General features: G+C 35.1%; 2 protein-coding genes and 1 pseudogene across 3 annotated transcripts; 1 reads left to right on the top strand and 2 right to left on the bottom strand.

Annotated features, from left to right (window-relative positions):
* Positions 1-3816: 3816 nt before the first annotated feature.
* On the bottom strand, positions 3817-6833 carry LOC148589967 (F-box/FBD/LRR-repeat protein At1g16930-like; annotated as a pseudogene).
* A 5707-nt stretch (positions 6834-12540) lies between these two features.
* On the top strand, positions 12541-16999 carry LOC132170249 (Ubiquitin-specific protease family C19-related protein). Its single transcript, XM_059581152.2, has 4 exons — positions 12541-13450; positions 15642-15797; positions 15890-16101; positions 16287-16999. Exons 1-4 carry the CDS (start codon positions 12719-12721, stop codon positions 16477-16479), a joined length of 1293 nt encoding a protein of 430 aa, XP_059437135.1. The 5' UTR covers positions 12541-12718; the 3' UTR covers positions 16480-16999.
* A 232-nt stretch (positions 17000-17231) lies between these two features.
* Positions 17232-20697, bottom strand: IBR1 (indole-3-butyric acid response 1). 2 transcript variants are annotated; one of them, XM_059581154.2, is made up of 6 exons: positions 20408-20697; positions 19416-19532; positions 18788-18922; positions 18145-18270; positions 17933-18034; positions 17232-17825 (listed from the first exon to the last, which is right to left on the bottom strand). In XM_059581154.2, the coding sequence occupies exons 1-6, from the start codon at positions 20546-20548 to the stop codon at positions 17676-17678; spliced, it is 771 nt and encodes a 256-aa protein (XP_059437137.2). In that variant the 5' UTR covers positions 20549-20697; the 3' UTR covers positions 17232-17675. The 2 variants fall into 2 exon arrangements, with proteins under 2 accessions (XP_059437137.2, XP_059437138.2); XM_059581155.2 differs by lacking the exon at positions 19416-19532.
* Between the last annotated feature and the right edge of the window lie 426 nt (positions 20698-21123).

The raw sequence follows: 21123 nt of genomic DNA, 5'->3' as shown, positions 1-21123 counted from the left end.
TGCAAACTCTCAACCAAGAAGGGGAATTTGCTGTGGTTTAATCTCTCACCAAGAGTAATAGTAAAAACTTAAGCTGAGAGATTAAACGTATGCGAATCCCCCTTCTTGGTTGAGAGTTTGCAAACTTCTGTTATACACCAATTCAACTATTTATAATGAAATATATATATATATATATTCTTCTAGTATCGAATTATAAACATAAATAAATAACAAAACACATAAACATAAAATATGAACTTACATCCAATCCTGGCGGTGGCCTTGATGGAATGGCCCTTGTTCTTATATGCCTCCAACACAATCATTCTCCAAGTAGCACCTCCGCTATCTTTTTGATCATAGAATGTGGCATTACCAATCAACCTTGACCCGTGTAGGTCTTTTCTTCTTTGACCAATAGTTAATTGTATCTAGTTCATCATCACGCGATATTTTTCGGCTAAAAAAATACAATCGATCGCACTTTTGAGGAATAGGGTAAATTTGCAAAACCCTATGTATATTCTTATTGAGGCTTCTCACATGCAGCACCTAAATTTTGGAAATAACTTCGCACCAACCGTGAAATTGGCTGATTCCGAATTTTTGGAATAAGGAAGTCTCGAATAAAAATGCCGTGAGGGGGATTGAATAAAAACCGAATGTTTCATTCACGGTTGTTTGAAAGACACACTATTACAAACGCTAACGCTCTACTAATGGCGACTGACGTAGCGATAGCGAAAGACTAATTTTTTTGATTTGATAATAATTCGAATGAGTGAGTTTTACATTACAAACCAACCTATTTATATAAGAGGAATACTTTTTTTATAAGAGAGTAAACAAACCTACTCCTCCTAGTAGTGAAAATAAACCAACTCCTAGTAAGAAAAGTAAACCTTTTAAACATAACCCACCCTAATAGGAAAATAAAATAATTTCTTAATGAAAAAAATCAAATAAAATCTTATTTGGCTTTAGTGGGAGACGTGTGAGTTGAGACACATTCAAGCTTATATAATAGTTTAAAAAGCTCTTCCAAAAAAAAAAAAAAAAAAAAAAAATAGTTTAAAAAGATTCTTTCAATAACAGGCAAATTGGTGGGAGATTCCTTGTGGCTTATCACAATATGGGGTTAAATGTAATATATTTATTTATATATTTATCAATACAATCCTCTCTCCAAATCAGATCTTCACTTTTTGCATTTTATTTTATTTTCTGGTTTCAAAACAAAAGCATGCATTAACAAAAAAAACACAAAAATCTTTATATCAAGTCAAAACATTTTTCAAAACCAAAAACAAAAATACCCCAAAACACATTAACAAACACAACTTAAGTTTTAAGGCTCTTCCCAAACTAAGAATTTCCAATACAATAATTAATAACCATTATAAATATAGAAATGTTTACTTAAAAGGAAACAAAATTCTATGAGTTGAAGCCGCCCTCTGTTCAATTGTCTTCGTGATATATTATTGCCAAGAAGGTGGATAAACGATGTCATATCTGCTCCAATTCTGTGGCATTCTTGAGAATATAGTCTAGGAGCTGCAATTAATTATTGGCTTAAGGAACAATGAATTATTTCCAAATAGGTCTATCCTTAGCATCACTTCAAAAAAAAAAAAAAAAAAAAAAATTGAATAAACATCAATTTTTGGAATTCTCAATATTTTGCATTAAATTTGGATGCCTTGATAGAGAATGATGATGTCACCTACTTTTTTTTTATATAAAATTTGGGGGGAGGGGGAAGCAGATAAAAAAAATTGGCACAATTTAAAAAGACAAAATATATATCATTAAGAGTTTGGAAATTAGCAAAAAAGAAAAAAAAAAAAAAAAGCTTGGATTTGGCAAAGCTTACATGCTTGTTTGTCATATAACCTAGAGTCTCAATTCACATAGTTAGGTACCACAAACTACATAAAAATAAAAATAAAAACAAAAACAAAAGATGGTACCACAAACTACATTGGAGAGGAAAGTAAACACCCCACCCCCAATATGAATATGTCAAACGTCAATCTTTTACACTAGAAAGATAATTCATTAAAAATAGAAAGGAATAACCATTTCTCTTCATTTGTTTGCTGACAACACATAAATGACCAATTTTTTTTAATTGAATTTTCAAAAATACCCCAACAAAAGCACAAGGGGTGGCCGGCCACCCTTTGAAACAATTTGTTTCCTTTTTTTTTTTTTTCTTTTTTTTTGGAGGGGATAAAATAGAAGGATTTTTGGGTGGAAAAAAAAAGAGGAATTTTGAAGCTATTATATTCCCCATAAATAGCTATTCATGCCCTTTTGGGGGGAATAAGTGAAGAATAATTATTCTAATTATTCCTAGGAATAATGGAAAAACCAAACGATAGGAATGAATATTCTATTTTATTTTTTTTTATGACGAGGAACTCCTCTTAAGCAGAATTACTTCGTGTACTCACCCTTGTTGGATAAACCTCGAACCCATGCATAGCGCCCCTCCACACAGATCAGGTTATATTCCGGCTCGTCGGCAGATTGACCCCAATAAATTGTTTGCACTCAAGTGGATTAGAACCTTAGACGTAATGGAAATGCCACCAAGACAAAGGGAAGGCCCTTACCACTTGAGCCAACCCCTTGGGGTTACAATTATTCCATTTCATTATTGTCTACCAAACGTGACCTAAACTCTAAGACTTTACCTTATGCTTCTCTCTTTTCCATTTAGTTCCTTAAAAAAAGAAAAAAAGAAAAAAAAAAATCTAATTCACAGCCACAACCATTTAATTTTAGAATCCTTGTTTACAAAAGCTCTAGCTACCCTTAAAACCACAATCCTTAGTGTTAACTAACAACCAACAAAGCTACCCCTCAGGGTGCAACCTATTGGTCAAAGGGTGCCATAGACTCGGATATCCTAAGTTCGATTTCGCACTAGGAGTTTCCTTGGATTACCTAATACACAATTCTTGCGAGTGGGATCATGTATTCGGGGTTTACTCCTTAAGGGTGGGTCCAAAGGGCCTTGCCTTAGAGAGGTTCCACGTCATTTAAAAAAAAAAAAAACCAACAAAACTAAAACCCCTAGCAAATAATTGAACACTTATTTCACACTACAATACAAATGACATTATTATAACCCACATTATTTTCCAGATGAGTAATGCCATACATCACTTTTTTTATCCCATAAAGCTGATTTGGCGTAGTTTCACATAGCATATGGTGCATGAAAATAGGTTTTTTTTTTTTTTTGGGGGGGGGGGGGAGGACCAAGCCACATCAACTTGGGAGATAAAAGCATGGAGTATAGAATTACTAATGAAACCACAAACCAATAGCATTTTAGATCTTAAAGTACTAGTTTTGACTACATCCTACTATTAATCTTTTTTCTGTATTCTGTAATAAATATGGTCCAAGAGTAACTATTTTAGATGATTTATTGCAACCATTGACTATGGAATATGGAAAAGTAGCTCCTCCTGGTTGATGAAACACTCCTTTGAATGGTACCCGAATGACTTTATTCAGGAATATTTTGGAGATTTAAATTCTTCCATTTTTTTGGGATGAAATTTCAATGAATTGATTAGCAAGAATTACAAACTATATTTAAGTGTATGCATCCATGTGGTCATGTGCAAGAGAGAGAGATTGAGGCACCTTTCCTCTGGAATATGCTTCGCATATATGAACAAGTCTCGTACATTAGGCACTCCTTTCTTAAGTAAGGCAAATGCTCGATATAAATCGTCATCCACATTATCTGGAGAGCTAAAGGTTATACACACAGTATGTAAATGCTTCAAAGGAATCCGCAGCATGTCTGCCTTAAATAATGCCTGCAATATTACGAATGTCAATAATTAGCTCCCCAAGGACATTAAGATGGAAGAGGTCATCATGCTCATAACTCCTAATTTCGAGATATTTTAGAGATGAGGACCCGATGTTAATGTTATTCACCCCTTCAACATCATCTAGGCATAACTTTTTAAAGGAGTTGCAGGAAGACAAGATCTGTTCCGCAAAAATCTCTTCAAGAACTCGAATACTTGTTAGTGATAACAATTGAAGCTTCATGAACCCAGTTGAGGACGGCAATTAGAGAACCGCTCCATGCAAATGCATTGTTAGAAACCTCAACGATTCACAATGCAAAACACAAAGTGGCATTTTAAATGTCCTTGGAATAACTATAAGGAGCTCAAGATAAAGCACTTCAACATTGCACCTTACTGCATCATGCAACTGTATGAGAAAACGATATTCTTCATAATGCCACTTAAGAAAAGTCCGGTGAACGCAAAACTGTACCATCTTCATTCCATTGCGTTGAATCATCCACCTATCAAGAAAATTCTGGAAGTGAAATAGTGAAAAATCCAAGAGCCCATATTGCATGCTGTCAACGGTCAAGGACGGAATAGATATGCATAACTCTTGCCACCACTTTGACACTAAGCTCAATCGTACAGTATCTTCCATCATAAGAAATGAAAGGATGTGATGAGCAATGTGGGCTGGAAGATTGCTGATTCTGTCACTATTCTCTACTAAACTTCCTTTAGATTGAGACAGAGAAGAACATGCCTCTAGTTTAGGCCGCTTAATTTTGACCAGCCATTTTCATGGAATAAAGTGACTCTCCATGTTTAAAAGTTCTTTAATTCTAGCCTACACAACCATTACCTAATAAAGCATGTTTTGTTTCATTGCTTAAGGTGTTAAAAACACAGATACCTTTTAACAAATAAACATATATAAGAAATCCAAGAGTAAGCAATTATGAAAAAGAGCAAGCAAAATTTCCTTTCACTGTTTTGGCTTAGGTTAAAATGAAACAGATAGCTATTCTAGAGTACAATGAACAGATAGCAATTCCATTAGAGTACACTCCCCACATAATCCCTTCACTTCCACGCAAAACCTCCAAAACAAATTTTATACAAATACAAAAGAAGAAGAAGTCACTCTCCATCTTAAGAACGTAAAATACTCCCAAAAGCAGAGTATTAATAGTTGATAGAACATACCTCTTTCAAATGCTGCCGAAGCTGTTGGATCGTAGGCTTTTGTAAACTCTGTAATAATCTATTGACTTTGAATCTCCACGAGTATCTTGCAAATTCCAGATCAAGGCTGCACTTACCTTGATGATCATACAAATCCGCCACTTCAAAACCTACAAACAATTAAACAATATAACATTTATTCCAATCTTCCTGAATTTTACTCTTTCTATCCAGAATTACCCAAATAAAATGGTCCAAGCGAATATAATCAGAATTCATCTCAAATTAAAGTACTTAGGAAATTGTCCACAATTATCCCATAAAGACAACAAAACTACTTATGGCTACGATAATTTCAATACCATAGATGCATAAACACGGTCCAGCACCGACAAAACTATACCTTTTTGTTTGTTTGCTGAGAAAAACATGGAAAAGAAAAAGGAAATGCAAAATTCAACAGAATTGTCTTATTATGATCATTTTAGCGGAGCTTTTGTTTTCTCAAGCCCCACATGCTAACAAGTGATAACTAAACAATCAAAATTTCATCCAAATTCCTTTCCTGCATTTTCCCAGCAAAGAAACAGAATCCCAGGATTTCTTTAAACTGAACACTCATAACCCAACTGTAATTCACTAAACAAACAATATTACTAATCAAAATCAGTAACTACTCTGAACCCAGAAATGAAAAGGCATAAAAAGGAACACAAACAGAAATTTTAAGAACCAAACGACACACCCGGCAACTTAAGCCAAAACTATCCTTGTGACTTAAGCCATGATCACATGATACTAAAGGGGTTCATTAATACTAGGACAGATCTTTATACTATCACATTTGAAAGCATAACTAGTTGATGCCATCAACTTCTGCCCTTCCTAACAGGAGGTGGGGTATCTGATCTGAAAGGGAGACTTGCATTGGAATATCTATCTAAACCGACCAATTCCTTATTAATTTTTGTAAAATTTGGTCAGTTTAATAACAAGGGTCTCAATCTACTAAAAAAGAGGCTAGAAAAATCAATTTGATTGATCTCTTCCAGCCACGAGTTTGTCACATTGTGTGTGAATGAAGTCAAATAAGGCACCCACCTTCATTAACATGAATAGTCACCACACACTAAGCATGCCATAGTTTTGGGTAGCAAGACACAAACCTAGTGTCAAGTCGGTTTTCTTGTGACACTTGCAACTTGATTTATCTACCAATCAAACATACAAAATACGGTGGTCATCTTTTAATGCTATGTGATAACTTGGTCGGTTGATCGATCAAGCATTAATTAAATAATAAAATCTATCTTTTCTATCAGTTTGAGATGAGATAGATGGTAATTAAAAGTAATGCTAAGAACCATCTTTTTATCCTCCTAAAATTGGTGTGACTTTTAAAATTACTATTAATTTTTAGATGAATTATACTTGAATTTTGATCTAATGGTGATTTTGAAAGCCACGTCAGTTTTAAGAGGATAAAAATAAGATAAAAAAATGGTCCCTAGTATTACTCGGTAATTTAACATTACTTGAAGAACAAAAATAAATACTAATTTAACATAATATCATAATCGAATTTTTGAGTTCGTGTTGTTTGGTCCCATTCGTGAGAGAAGTGTTCAAGTATTTAATTAACCAAGTACGTTATCTCTAATCAAAATTCTTGCGAACATGAATTTATTTTAAAGACAAAGGCACAAAAGAGAGGATTTTGGAAAACGTACATATAACATACCTCTTCAAATTAGCACTCGATTTGTAATATTTTAATGTTAGAATATTAATTAAAGGGAAAAATATAAAAAAGCTCTCCAAACTACCAGCCATTTGTAATATGGCCCCCCAATGTTCAAAAGGTACTAAAGTAGCCCCCAACTTACCAAAATGTATCAAAAATGCCACTTATTTTTTTTTATATTCTTATAATACCCATATTCTTTTAACAAATAAAATAATTGTAAAAAAAAAATCAATAGATGAATAAATACAAAAAAAAAAATAAATAAATAAATAATTAGTCATTGTAATCGGCCTAAATTACAAATTGCTTCATGTCGTATTAAAGTAAAATTAATTTGGTAGTTTGATGGGTTCCTTTTTTTTTTTTGGGAATATCTCAAGAACCGTACTTTTGATTTTACTTTAATACGACATGAAACAATTTGTAATTTAGGCCAACTACAGTGACTAATTATTTATTATTTATTCCAAAAAACTGTTTTTTTGTTTTTTTTTTCGCCCATTGGTTTTTTTGTATTTTTTAAAAATTATTTTTTATTTATTTATTTACAATTATTTTATTATTTTATTTGTTAAAAGAATAGAAGTATTATAGAAATATAAAAAAATAAAATAAATAAGTGGCATTTTTTATACATTTTGAAAGTTTAGGGGCTACTTTAGTATCTTTTAAACATTGGGGGGCTATATTGCAAACGGCTGATAGTTTGAGAGCTTTTTTTATATTTTTTTTCCTATGCATGCCCAACGTTTGCTGCATGTTTGTAGCTTATGAAAGCAAAAGATCACCCACCATCCTCTCCTTTGGAAAAGATCCGAAAGCGACGGGAAGTGTATTAAAGTTTCAAAAGCAATTCAAAGGGAGCCTCTTACACTCATCATATGAACCATTTAAATAATATAAGTAATAATTAATCAAGTTCAAAGGTGTTTCCTTAGTAGGATCTCAAGCAACTCTTTATGTCATTGTTTGAGTCCCATCCTTTGATAGTTTGATGATCAATCCATTTTATAGAAAGAGTGCTCCCCCTTTTCATAAATAAGTTCCATATATATATACCTTTGGCCCATTTAAGCATTCTATTAATTTCCCCATGCACTCATTAACAGTCACCTTCACACATGCAATCTCTAAATTACGAATTGACTAAACTTATGATTATATAAGTCAATTAGTTATGATGATCAGTCCAAGTTATCAATTTAGTAGACCCATTTGGAGATTAGGTTAAAATAATATCCCATTTAGCCCTAGAGAGAGAGAAAGAAGACTAGGGTACGCCAATGATTAGGTTGGTGGGTGGTCTTTATTAACTAAGAAACATGTGCTACAAAAAACATGATTATTTCCATTTTTAAGTGAAGTTAAGACGATTTATCGACGGGTAAAATTAAAATTGTAAAGGACTTTCTAAAATTTTGGGAGGAGATTGCCTCTAACCCAAAGACAAAAGGTGGTTCCGCTCCTGATTTCATGATTTAGATTTTGTTTGTTGCATTGAATGGTGTATGCGATGTCGTATCGTTTATAAATTTTGAATGATGTTGCAAATATACACCATAAAAAATATAAAATTTAGTTAGAACGTATAAAATGAATTATTTCGGATTGTAATTCGGGTTACATCGGGCGTTTATTGGCAAATTTTAGAGTGGTGGGCGTTGATAAAACAAGCTTTAAATCTTAAAGAACAAAAAGAAAGATGCAAAGGTAGCTATCAAGGAGACGTAATTTTCAATTTTCAAATGAAGAGAAGCAAACAAGAATCCTTTTGCAAAAAAAGAGAGAGGCTTTAGAACAAGCAAATTCTGCCCCACGAACAATCTAATGACGACAATACCCATGTAAAGTTTATAAGATTTTTGAAGTCCCAATGGGATAATCCACAAAGCAAAGCACTTTAGCTTCCGATAAAATCATCCTGCTCTTTCCTTTTCATAAACATGAAAATTCCTAAGTCCACGGACAACCTCAAATTTTAGCTTCAAAGTTCCAACCATGGACAACCTATCATGCTTGTCAAATTATAGTCGACAATTTGTTCCACGACATGTAAATTCAATACAAAATTAATGGATTCGAGTTAAGAGGTTTGACACTTTTAATTAAATTGATCGAGTTATGACTGACGTATATAACTCATGTCTTAACACGATCCAAACCTTATGCACAAACATAAATTGTCACTCATTTTTTTTAAATTGTTCTAAACTCCTTGGTAATGATCCTTGCCCTTGGCTACACTCACCTGATATCAGATCGCATCATTAATCTCATATGTACTTAGAGTGCTAACCTCTTTTCAAAATGTGCAAACCCTCGCCCTTATCTTTTTTGTATCGAAAATTAGCAACAATTGGAGACATTAGGCAGACTCTAGTGATAGATTCCGGCGAACTTTAGCGGTGGCAAAGAATGAATTTCAAAAAAGAACACGTGCGAGAAAGATAAGCTTAAATTCAAAAAATAGTTTGCCGTTTAAAAAACGACAATTTTCAATCGTACTAAACACTGAAAATTAGAAGAAACATATTAATTGATAGCAGACTAAAAAAAAAAAAAAAAACTAGCTCAGTGGTAGTTGGGACAGCTGTCTGCAATCTTGCATTATTGTTGTCAAACATATACTTCACAATTATATGTACATTGTGACTTTTTTTAAAAAGAAAAAAATTATAAGTACTTTGACCCTTGGGCCGACAAAAAGCATTTTTCTTATGGGTAAGCTTAGGTTTCATTAATTTAATAGAAGATAGATACCCATAGGACCCAACAAGTTTTCCACAATTGATACGGTGTTAAATAAATAAATAACCAAAAAAAAAAAAAAAAAAGAAGCTAGATAAATTACTTGATCCAGTAACTTTTTGGCATACCAATTAAGAAACGACTTATAATTTCTTCTAAATTAGATTTAGTATATGAAAAAAAACGAAAAACAAAATACTTTTTTACATGTTCAAATAACAGGTAAGAAGTAGGGTAGAATGTTTAGGTTAAACGGATTCATGACATAAACAAGAATTAACACAAACCCAACACGTGAACCCATTTTGCGAGCCCTAAGACACACCAAAAGATTTGGTTGAGACGCTAAAACTCACGTCAGCTTACCAATTCAACCTTATGTGACCCATTGACATGCTTTGCTCCACGTAGTAATTAGTAAATCATTAGAAGATACTTCAAATAGATTTTAGTGCGAAATCGGCCTAATAAATAATATTAATACATTATTTTTTGTCAGGATAAACAGTTTAATGGCAATTTAGTGGAATTTATATTTTACAAAATTCAGCTTAATTATCACTTGACTTATCCCATGAGATTTTGTATATTATAAACACTTACATGAGCTTTTAACATCCTACTTGAGCTAATTATTTATTTATTTATTTAAAAAAATAAAAAATAAAATGATTAAAGTAAAGAATAATAATTTGATTTATTACTGTTTGTCTGTACAAGGAAATATCAAATATTCCCCCACTTGGGGAGGCATCAATTTCACCACCGATCTTCTGGAAGAGCGGATTGCCAACATTGCCCTCCTGAGTATCCAATAACCTATTGACTGAGAAGTGTCAAAAAAGGGTCCGCCGACAGGGAGGGATCCTATGAAATTTATCCATCTTTGTCCTATATGCATCTGTTTGCCCTTGCCATCCACAAGTTAAAATTCATATTCTTTTTTTTTATATTTTAAGTTGATCGAGACATTTGCTTTTTGATAACTCAGGCCTGATTGGCACGATCACCGTCAGATTTGATGAAACAGAAGGGGCCCATTCTCATAATCGGTAGAGCATTTGATGTGGATTGTAGATCTACCACTCGTTTTACCAGTGAAAAAAATAAAAATGATTGGGTCCCATTTACAACCCAGATTCAATTGAAGGCTGTCGGATTTTATATATCCTCAACGGTCTGATTAGTAGATCCCATCGTTATGCAGAATGTAACACAATGTAGTTGCCAGAAATAAAGAAAAATACAATATAAAAGATTTATCTGGCCAGCAGATCTAGGCTGTAGGTCCATCAACCCACAACACTAACCTCCTAATGGGACCAATCGGATGACTTCGACCATGACACATGATAAAAGAAGAATAACTAGTTTTGAGTGAGGATAAAATTCCCACAAGTCTCTTCTTCTTCTTCTCTTTCAAAAAAAAAAAAAAAACAATTGTTAAAGAATAGGAAAAATTACAGTTTATCCCTTCAAAGTTGATAGTGTTTTTTAATTCAAATATCAAAGTTTTAATTTTTGCAATCCATCCTCACAAAGTTTCAATTTTTTTCAATTCAATCAATATCATCCCAAAATTCTCATATTGCCCCTCACTTTTTTTTTTTTTTTTTTTTTAATGAAAACGAAAACAAATTTGGGGGTGCAAAAATAACCAGATGACCAAAGAGCCACCCCGAATTTTTTTTAAAAAACATTTTATAAAAAATAAAAAAATAAAAAATAGGGGTAATATGAGAAGTTTTGGATAAAATTGGTCAAATTGCAAAAATTTGGAACTTTGGAGGGTGGATTGCAAAAATTAAAACTTTGGTGTTTGAATTGAAAAACACTGTAAACTTTGAAAAGGGTAAACTGTAATTTTTCCTAAAGAATATTAACAATATATTCCATTATGTTGCATATTGAAAATTAAAATCTATATATAATTTATTATTATAAATAATAATTATAATTTTAAGAATCCTAATTTGATAAGTTTTGACTGCCATTACTTCATTATAGATGTGTACTTACTTTGTTATTGAATAATTTATAAATGGGAATAATTTGGAAACTTAAGACTAATTATAACATTTAGTAAGGTCGGGACTAGTTCGAATCTTTCTTCCATTTTTTTCTCATTTTGTGCGGACATTTACAAAAAAAAAAAAAAAAATTACAACATTTACTAAGGTGATAGTCAAGTCACAGACTCTTTAAAATCCATTAAACCACCATTTAACGTAAAAAAAATTATTAAAATGCTTCTTAATGTAAGATATGTTATCAAATTACTCCCTCAATACATACATACATCGTTAGAGTTTTAAACGGAGAAAGGTAAGATGTAGGTTCGTGGCCACGCTAAAACCAATCACTTTCAACCACTTTCCTACGAAGAAAGTAGTTAAGTTACCGCCCATCAAACAAGACGTGAGTGGACGAACCACCACACTTTACCCTTAGGTGGTGGTCATGGAATGGTTCTAACTATTTTCAAAGGTTTAATTGTGTAGTTAAGTGACTTTTTAAGTACTAATTTTTCTTAGGATTTCATTTTCCCTTTAAATTATATGTTTGAATTTAAGTTTTTTGATGGGACATTTTTAAATGACAAGACATGTTGAAGATGATATCATGAAGTTGACTGGCGCATATCAAATCACCATGCACTTTCTCAAGGACCTCTATATTAATATTTTCTACAAAACATTGACAATATAAATAAAAGAAATTATAAATTAGATATGGGAGAATTAGTGAGATTTTATGTTTGTTTATGAGTTTTCGGTAGTATTTTTTTTTTTATTTTTTTATTAAAAAATTTATGAAATGATATAAAAGATAAAATCATATTTTGTATTTTATGGCAAAAAGAAAAAAATTATAACAAACATTTCGAAAATCCGTACTGTTTTTTGTTTTTTTTTTTTTAATGAAAATTAGTGAGAGATGATGGACAAAAAGGTAAATTGACTCACTCACTCATTCACTCACTCGCCAGTCACCAAAACAACTAATCAGCCCCCCAGAGCGGAACTGGTTCGGTAACGAACACTGTGCCGCAATATCAAGACAGGGATACAGGCGTCATTTTATCAAAATCCCAGTCCCATTTCCGCCATTTCATCCCCTAACTTCCCACCATCACCTCCCTTTCACCTCCTCTACCTACACACACACACACACACTCTCTCTCTTTCTCAACTCTCTCTCTCAGCTATCTCTGTGTACAGAAATGGGCAGCCGAACGACGTCGCACCAGCTGAGCGGTGGGCTCTACGTGTCAGGCAGACCGGAGCAGCAGTCCAAGGAGCGACCACTCACAATGGCGTCACGCGCCATGCCGTACACTGGCGGTGACGTTAAGAAGTCCGGTGAGCTCGGCAAAATGTTCGACATCCATCAATTCCTCGATCCATCATCCACTGGTCCTCCTCCTCCGAAGATATCCCGCCCCTCCTCCTCCTCATCCCACTCCCAGTCCCAGCACAACAGCGGATCCGTCCGATCCGGGCCCAACTCGGGCCCGATCCCCAAGAAATCCTCTGGCCCGATGCCTCTCCAGCCCACGGGTCTCATCACCTCCGGCCCCATCGGGTCCGGTCCGCTCGGAACCTCTACGGGCCGTCGGTCGGGGCACATGGAGCCGCCCGGGAAGGCCGTGTACGGGTCTGCGGTGACGAGCTTGGCGGGGGAGAAGAAGGTGCGGGCGATGAGGGTGCCGAAAGCGGCGGTGTGGGTGGTGGTGGTGGCAGTGGCGATGGGACTTCTGGTGGGCGCGTTCCTGATGGTGGCCGTGAAGAAGGCAGTGGTGCTGGTGGCGGTGGGGGGCGTGCTGGTGCTGGTGCTGGCGGCCGTGGCGTGGAATTGCGTGTGGGGGAGGAGAGGGTTGCTAGGGTTTGTGAGGGGGTACCCTGACGCGGAGCTCAGGGGTGCTATTGACGGACAGTACGTCAAGGTCACTGGGGTAATTTCACTCTCAGCACCTTTCTTTGTTGGAAATCTATTAACTCTTTTTGCTTAATTGAAATGAAGAGTAGCTGATCGTAATAATCGTTGTTCTAGTGTTTATTTCCGAGTCGTGATTAACGGATAGTGCTAGCTGGAAAAAAACAAAAAAATGGATTTTTTTTTTGAAATTGACATTTTGAATATTAGAATTCTGAATGAGGTTGAATGTGGAATTTTGATGAGTCTACTTTGACCCGGCTGGTTTTGATTGAGATTGACATTTTGGGTATCGTTCAGATTACGTACTTATCTATTTTATTTTATTTTGAATTATTTTGGATTTGTTGGGTTGATAAAAATGTTCACTAGGAAGGTGAACGAGGTTGTAGATAAAGTGTCCGTTTGGTTTGTTGGAGATTTGGTAAAATTGCGGTTCGGCCTTTAAAATGGTGCTAATGCTTTTTTAAGAACACACCCCTTGCTTGCTAAGCAAATTTGCCGTTTTTTTTTTTTTTTTAAATGCACTCCCAAACAAAACACTCCAATTTTATTTAAAAACATGCGTTTGACCTGCAAAATTGTGGGGCCAAATGCACTCAAAGTGCAAACGAAATTGAGTATTTGTTCTTGGATGTGAATACTTTACTTGCACCTTGGATGGTGCGGTTTACTTTGCAAGATACAAACTTGTTGAAGGTTTGGGTCCATGTGACCCATAGGATTCAGCAAGCAAAGTTATCAAGGATAGTGGCCAGGTTGCATGTGCTAGTTAGTTAGGCTTTGCGAGGGACCATATTTTGCTTCTCTAGGGGTTAAAGGATATTGAATTCTGTAAGGGGACCGTGAACTCGGCTTTGGGAATGGGTTCTGGTAGTAATCTTTTACCTTGATATTTTTACTGCCCCGATGCATGTAAACTACTTGGACGCCTTTAAAGGCCGCTGGACCTTGCCAATTTCTTAGGATGCTCCCCAAGGCTGATTTCAAGATGAGCCTTTTTAGGTGATTACCAGTCAAATCCCGAGGCAGATGCATCTGGGGTCTTCAGTTTTTATGTAGTCAAGCTGACACAATGTTTCAAATTTTGTCGGATGAGGGTGGAAGATATTGTTGAACATCCAGCTTCCTTATAAACTCTGGTTCGCTATTGAACTACACATTTCTTTTTCTTCTTTCTAATGTCATATATTGGGTAATCTCTTGGCTATTAATGTGGATGGTCTCTTTAATATTCATGTTGAATATATATATGCCAAATTCCTGGTTGAGATTTAAATGATTTTGGAGATTTAAGGGCATTGTTTTTTCGTTGGCTTGAAAATTGTTTGGGCTGGTGGCTAAGAAAAAGAGATACTGATGGGAAAAATATATTGAAGGTTTTAAAATCTCTTTATTGATAAACCTGGTTTCAAGGCCATGATAAAGCAGTTAGGTTGGTTGATAGAAGCAATGGCTGTAACACGCAGTTAAAGCAACAAATTTATGAGGAAGAGTTACAGTGAGTTGTATGAAAAATCTTGTTAAGAGTCTTGGTTTAGAGGCTGTTATTTAGCCTCATCATTAAATTTTACTGGATAGATGGAGGCTGAGTATTTATCAAAAAAGAAAGAAAGATGGAGGCTGAGATAGTCCAAGTGGCAGAAGAGTATTCTCTGAAGATGAAAAGAAGAAGAAGAAAAAAAAAATATTGGAGGTTTTTGATGGAGCTTTTACAGGCGAGTTTTATCACCACTGGCTATTTGGCGGCATCCACTTCCTCAGGCTATCCAAATGTTCCATTCTCTGATATTACGAAAGTGTTCTGCTCAAATAGGATCACTTTTGTGAAAGGGTTGACTCGCCTTTTGGAGTAATCTCCAACTTGAAGTGGAAGATTAGTTTTCAAAAGCATTTACAAGTGTTATGATGTAGTATGTAGTGCTTCTTGTTCTGATATATCTCTAAATTCATTTGTTACATCAGAATATATAAACTATTTTTGGAATTTTATTTGTTGTAGAGGTTCCTTATCAGACTTGCACAATTTGACTTGTATTTGTTTCGATAACTAGATCCTTAAAGTCTTTGAAAGTGGGGAGGAGAGGGAAAAAAAAAAAAAAAAGTGGAAAAATTCCGAAAGGATAATTGATCAGTTTTCCTGCACACTTTCATTTTTCTATACTTTTGATTTTCATCAGGAGTAATGTCATCTTTATCTCTTCATGTAGGTTGTAACCTGTGGCAGTATTCCTTTGGAGTCATCGTACCAGAGGATACCTAGGTGTGTATATGTTTCAACAGAGTTGTATGAATACAAAGGATTGGGTGGGAAATCTGCAAATCCGAAACACCGTTGCTTCTCGTGGGGATCCAGACACGCAGAGGTTAGTTTGTTGAACTAATTCTATTGATTTGCTCCATATAGTTTGAGAATCAAAGTTTGGTAAATGACAATTTAGTTTCTTCCGATGAACAGAAATATGTGGCTGATTTTTACATATCAGACTTCCAAACTGGGTTAAGAGCATTAGTAAAAGCAGGTTATGGGGCTAAGGTTGCTGCATTTGTCAAACCAACTACTGCAGTTGATGTATCAAAGGAAAACAGAGACTTGTCTCCAAGCTTTTTACGCTGGCTAGCTGACCGCAACCTCTCTAGTGATGACCGTGTAATGCGCCTCAAAGAAGGGTATGCCCCTAATTGTTCTGTTTCGAGTGTTTTATCAATACCATGACTTCTCAATGTCATATTTGCAGGATTTTGCATATATATGTTTTGAGAACGGTAGATTCGAAGCTCATGATTTATTAAATTTTCAGTCTTCATTCCACTTGCAATTGAATGCTTCATAGAAGATGTTTGTTGTATATCAGGTATATCAAGGAAGGGAGCACTGTAAGTGTGATGGGGGTTGTTCGACGCCAAGAAAATGTGCTTATGATTGTTCCACCAGCAGAGCCTGTCTCAACAGGCTGCCAGTGGGTCCGTTGCCTCCTCCCAACCTATGTTGAAGGACTAATTTTGACGTGTGATGAGAGCCAAAATGCCGATGTGGTTCCTGTGTAAAAATTTTGAATTTCGTCTTTATGTTTCGATGATGTCGCAAGTAAAATACTGGAAGGGTGGAACTGATGGAAATATGCCACGCTGCCCGACCACTCTGTTCTTTCTGTCCAAATTTGTAAGTGTATGTAAATCACCATAGAAGATGCATAGCAAGAAGCTCAAAACCGTAATAGTTAATGAACTCTACATGGGAGGTTAAGACGCGGTGAGGATGCTGATGTGGAGATAATGGGGAAAAAGGATTTCCTATATCAAGAAGCTAGAAGATGGTGTATTGTGAAGATGCACATTTTGATTTGTGCTAATTTATTATGTACATAAGTCGTTGAGTTGCCCTAAGCGGTTCAAAATGTTTGCGACTCCCAGTTCTACCACGGAAATTAGAATTATCAGTATGTATGTTTTACTATCTGATTCTAAATTTGTTTTTATTTGATAGTGTGAATTGTTTATGAGAATCTCATCAATGTTCATATTCTTCTTTCCATTATATGTAAAGAGAGCTCCCCATTGTATTTCATTATCCTAGAATGTGCACTGTAGATGATATCGATGTTCGTTAATGAGTCCTGAATTTGGCTTGTAGGTGCCGTTGAAGTGGCCAAACCATCCCTAAACTGATTGTTAAGTGGTTTAGTCATCCCTTAATAAGCTATTAGGTTTTGTTGAACCATTTGCGTTGGTAGTTCGGCTACCTCCAATGACCACTTTTTTTTTTTAATGCTGTCGCAATATGTAATGGCAAGAGGAGATCATATAAACCCACACACAATGTATTTGTACTGACGTCTTTCAATTAATTCATGTCTTCCATATTCAAGTAAATTATCTGGTTACAATGTTGCATTTTGAATCAAATTTGGTACAGAAAACTTAAGAATTAGACAATGAATAACTCAAGCCATTGGCATTCAAAAGAAACTTGTGCTCATCAGCCGAGGCGTATACCACAATTTGAACGCAAGAAGTATAAGAATCTATACTCACTGATGTACCACAATTTTCTGTAGTCTTCTGGGTGGAGCTTTTCACAATTCTGTACTTTGCTTCAACCTAATGCACAGGAATTAAAATAATTTAAAGGAAAACAAAGTAAATTATTTAACTTGTGAACTTACAGTTCTTGCATTCTAATTATCCCATTGAAAACAAGTAATTAAACCAATGGGGGGTTATTGAGATAAGAAGAAAGGGAACTAGAGTCTCGAGGGCGTCCCTCCCCCAACCACCAGAGTTTCTCCTGTTATATAAGCTGCATCATCAGACGCCAAAAACGCAGTAGCAGCAGCCATGTCTTGAGTGGTACCAAGCCTGTTAAGCAAAGACCTCCCCTCGATCTCCTGCTTCTGCAATAGATTAAACCCATATTTGATTAAGTGCAGTGATCAATGTTCACGATCTTCTCAAGGGGGGAAAAGTGCAGACAAGCAACTTGGGGCGAATATGAACTTACAGCAGATTCATTTTCTATAAGGGATGCGGCAAAGTACGTTGGCACAAAGCCCGGAGCAACACAGTTTACACGAGTGTCTGGGGCCATCTCAGCTGCGAGAGCCTAAATGAAGATCAAGAGAGAATAAGAGCATGAAAAGAAACCATTCATGATCTGAGAAGTTCTTGAATAAACAACTAATATAAAACAGGAATATGGGAACCAAGTCACACCTTGGTAAGCCCAAGAAGTGCTGTTTTAGTCACCGCATACATAGCCATGGAAGTTGGTGGTTGGTAGGCGGTGATAGAAGAGATTATAACCACCGACGATCCCTTCTGCAAGTAAGGAGCTGCATCCTGTAAAAATTAATGAAGTGAGTTTCAAAGCCTTAAAATTCACACAAAAAATGTCAGCGCATGAATACCACAAAGAGAATATCTACCAGCTGCGAGAAAAGTCTATGGAAAAGGTTAGCAAGGCCACCAAGTAAATAGACCACTGACATAGTATCCATAAGAACAAAAATATAGGTATCCGTAAAGGTGTAGCCTAGTGGTCAAAAGCCGGGCTTGGGATGAGCGGTAAATTCAGACATCTTAGGTTTGATTTCGCATTAAGAGTTTTCCTGGATCATGTAATATATGGTTCTGGCGGGAGAGGTCATGTATCTGGGATTTGCTACCCAAGGGGTGGGTCTAAGGACCCTGCCTTGGTGAGATGAGGTTCCACGTCATAAAAAAAAGGGAAAAAAGAGGCAGACATTGACGCTAGCCATATTATAGAAATTCAGTATGGATCTGCCATGCTTGCCCCAAAATGGCATTCTGCCATTCTTCCTTCCTACAGTGAAGAAAATTCTCCTAGAGAAATTACCTTTAAAATAAGTATGCAGGATTTGACATTTATCTCCCACAATTTGTCCAGGACAGATTCTTTCATTTGCAAAATTGGATCAATAGACGGATTAGCAGCAGCATTGGATACAACTACATCTACTTTCCCATATCTCTGCATTAGTAAAGACAGATATGCTTATTATATTAAACATGAAAACTTGCCCTCCAAAGAAAAGTAAGCACACACGGCCATATGTTGTGATCAAGAAAGCATGTATGTTAAAATATAGCAAGATGCTGTGATCATTATGGGAAGAACTTATCATTTAAAAAAGTGATTAGATTATAGATTTCACTAATATAGTATGATAGTTACTAAGCTTCAGCATGAAATAGCCACCCATTACTTATCATGAAACCAAAAGGCATTGGGAAATTAACCAAGTCCAGCTTTTGAACTTCTCTGACTTCCAAAGCAGAAAACCATATGCAAAAGATCAATTTGAGCCTTTCCTTCTTTTTATTTATTTATTTTTTTATAAGTGAGCCTTTCGTTTCTATACCAAATCAAAGCTAAGACTTTCTAAAGTTCATATATATATATATATGTATCCTTTTTTCTGGGTGATTCGTACAAAGATCTACTATTCAACTTCATTTCTCACCTGAACAGTCTTGTCTATGAGGTTCTTCCTTTGTTCTGCACTAGACACATGACAAACGACACCCAACACTTCGATTCCTCGAGCTTTGAGTTTTTCAACTGCCTCATCTACATTTTTCTGTAACAATTTCACCACAGAAAAAAAATCAACATAATATATCTATAACAAAACAATTCGAGACTTATTGCCTTGTTGCTAATATAAGTCGAGAAAAGAAGAAAATCAAATTATTTGTTTATTTTTCCTACCATCCCAGATTTCATTTTTCTTTTTTCTATCTTGAGTTCTCTAGGCATTAAACTGTGGCCGAAAGAAAATCCAACTTGAAAGCAATTTGGAAAATACTTGTTGGAATATTAATCAAATTATTAAACCAATCAATTTCTATTAGCTTAATCTTTTGAAATAAGTGGTATTTTAATATGGTATTAGAACAAAGGCATTGAATTCGAATATTTTCTCCATCATTTACCTCTCATTTTAAATAAATATTTCATATATTTAGCCTTACTTGTTAAGGGGGGAGTTTGAGCCTGTTAGAATATTTAATTAAATGAGTAAATCAATCATTTTCTATCCGCTTAAGTATTTGAGATAAATGGTAATTTAACAATACTCATTCTCACATATCGATCGCTTAAAATATTAATTCAATCATCTTAAATTCTTTAAATAAGTGATAATACTAATGATTACCCAAATCCCACCTTACCGTTCCTCTTACCAATTCCAGGCGAAATCAGCTCTAACTCTCCGTCCAAGTAAAAATGATACCAGCATTAGGTTCGTTGAGATAAAAATTCATTTTTTTCAAAACCGAAACAACATAATTCCTTTTACTGTTCTCAGATTTCAAAGCAATCAAACATATATTAGAAAGAAAAAAAACCAACTTTGGCTAGAAAGAGAAACCCCAGATGAACTAGAGCGTAATTACACCAAAATATGAAGCAACAACCGAAAATTGAGAGGGAGAGAATACACCCACGAACCTGTTTGCGAGAAGAGACGACGACAGAGGCGCCTTCCAGGCCGAGCCGCTCGGCTATGCCGAAGCCAATACCCTGAGTCGAAGCCGTTACGATCGCCACCTTTCCTTCAAATCTCTTCCCAATTTTCATCGTCTTCTCCATTTTCCCGTCAAATCTGGTACCGAGTTCTATCTCAGAATCAGAAATAGGATTTGTCGTCGGATCTTTGTAAGCATTTCTTGGGAATCACAATCGATACGCTGCCGATGGAAGATATTTTGGATTGTTTCGATGGGACCGGAAGATTTCAATGCGCGCGGTGTGCTTAAAATATTATTATTATTTTTACTATTTAAATATCATTTTAATAATATTTTAACACCGGCCTGCTCAAACACGCCAGTGTGCTTAAAGATAATTACTTACTCGGAACGACAGCGTTATTGAGGGTTCATTTGCTAAACTATTTTGTTAACGAGTTCGATTCAATACCGTAATAAAAATTAATTGATGTAAAAAAAAAAAAAATTAAAGAAAAAAGTAAAAGAGTAAGAATGTTTGGTATGAAAAAATAAAAGAAATTTATTTTAAAATAATTTTTTTATTTAAATAGTAATAAAAAATGACTAATGTGATATAAATAATAAGAGAATGTTAAAAAAATAAAAAAGTAAGATAAATAGTATTATGCTGAAATCATGTCAAAACCATTTATCGAACGAACCCTAAATATCTCA

The sequence above is a fragment of the Corylus avellana genome, chromosome 1 (assembly GCF_965113065.1).
Source record: "Corylus avellana chromosome 1, dhCorAvel1.hap1.2, whole genome shotgun sequence".
Classification (NCBI taxonomy): Eukaryota; Viridiplantae; Streptophyta; class Magnoliopsida; order Fagales; family Betulaceae; genus Corylus; species Corylus avellana.
Note: the sequence above shows the minus strand (reverse complement) of the source record. Positions and strands in the feature narration are given on the sequence as shown.

What these genes read in the sequence shown, in the direction of transcription:
- IBR1 (XM_059581154.2), bottom strand. Translation starts at nt 20,548, where the DNA reads ATGGAGAAGACGATGAAAATTGGGAAGAGATTTGAAGGAAAGGTGGCG. An exon ending in TCATAGACAAGACTGTTCAG is followed by an intron (nt 18,923 to 19,415) that starts GTGAGAAATGAA and finishes TTACTAATGCAG; the next exon opens with AGATATGGGAAAGTAGATGT. An exon ending in CCTGCATACTTATTTTAAAG is followed by an intron (nt 18,271 to 18,787) that starts GTAATTTCTCTA and finishes TAATTTTTACAG; the next exon opens with GATGCAGCTCCTTACTTGCA.
- LOC132170249 (XM_059581152.2), top strand. Translation starts at nt 12,719, where the DNA reads ATGGGCAGCCGAACGACGTCGCACCAGCTGAGCGGTGGGCTCTACGTG. An exon ending in AGTACGTCAAGGTCACTGGG is followed by an intron (nt 13,451 to 15,641) that starts GTAATTTCACTC and finishes CTCTTCATGTAG; the next exon opens with GTTGTAACCTGTGGCAGTAT. An exon ending in GGGGATCCAGACACGCAGAG is followed by an intron (nt 15,798 to 15,889) that starts GTTAGTTTGTTG and finishes TCCGATGAACAG; the next exon opens with AAATATGTGGCTGATTTTTA.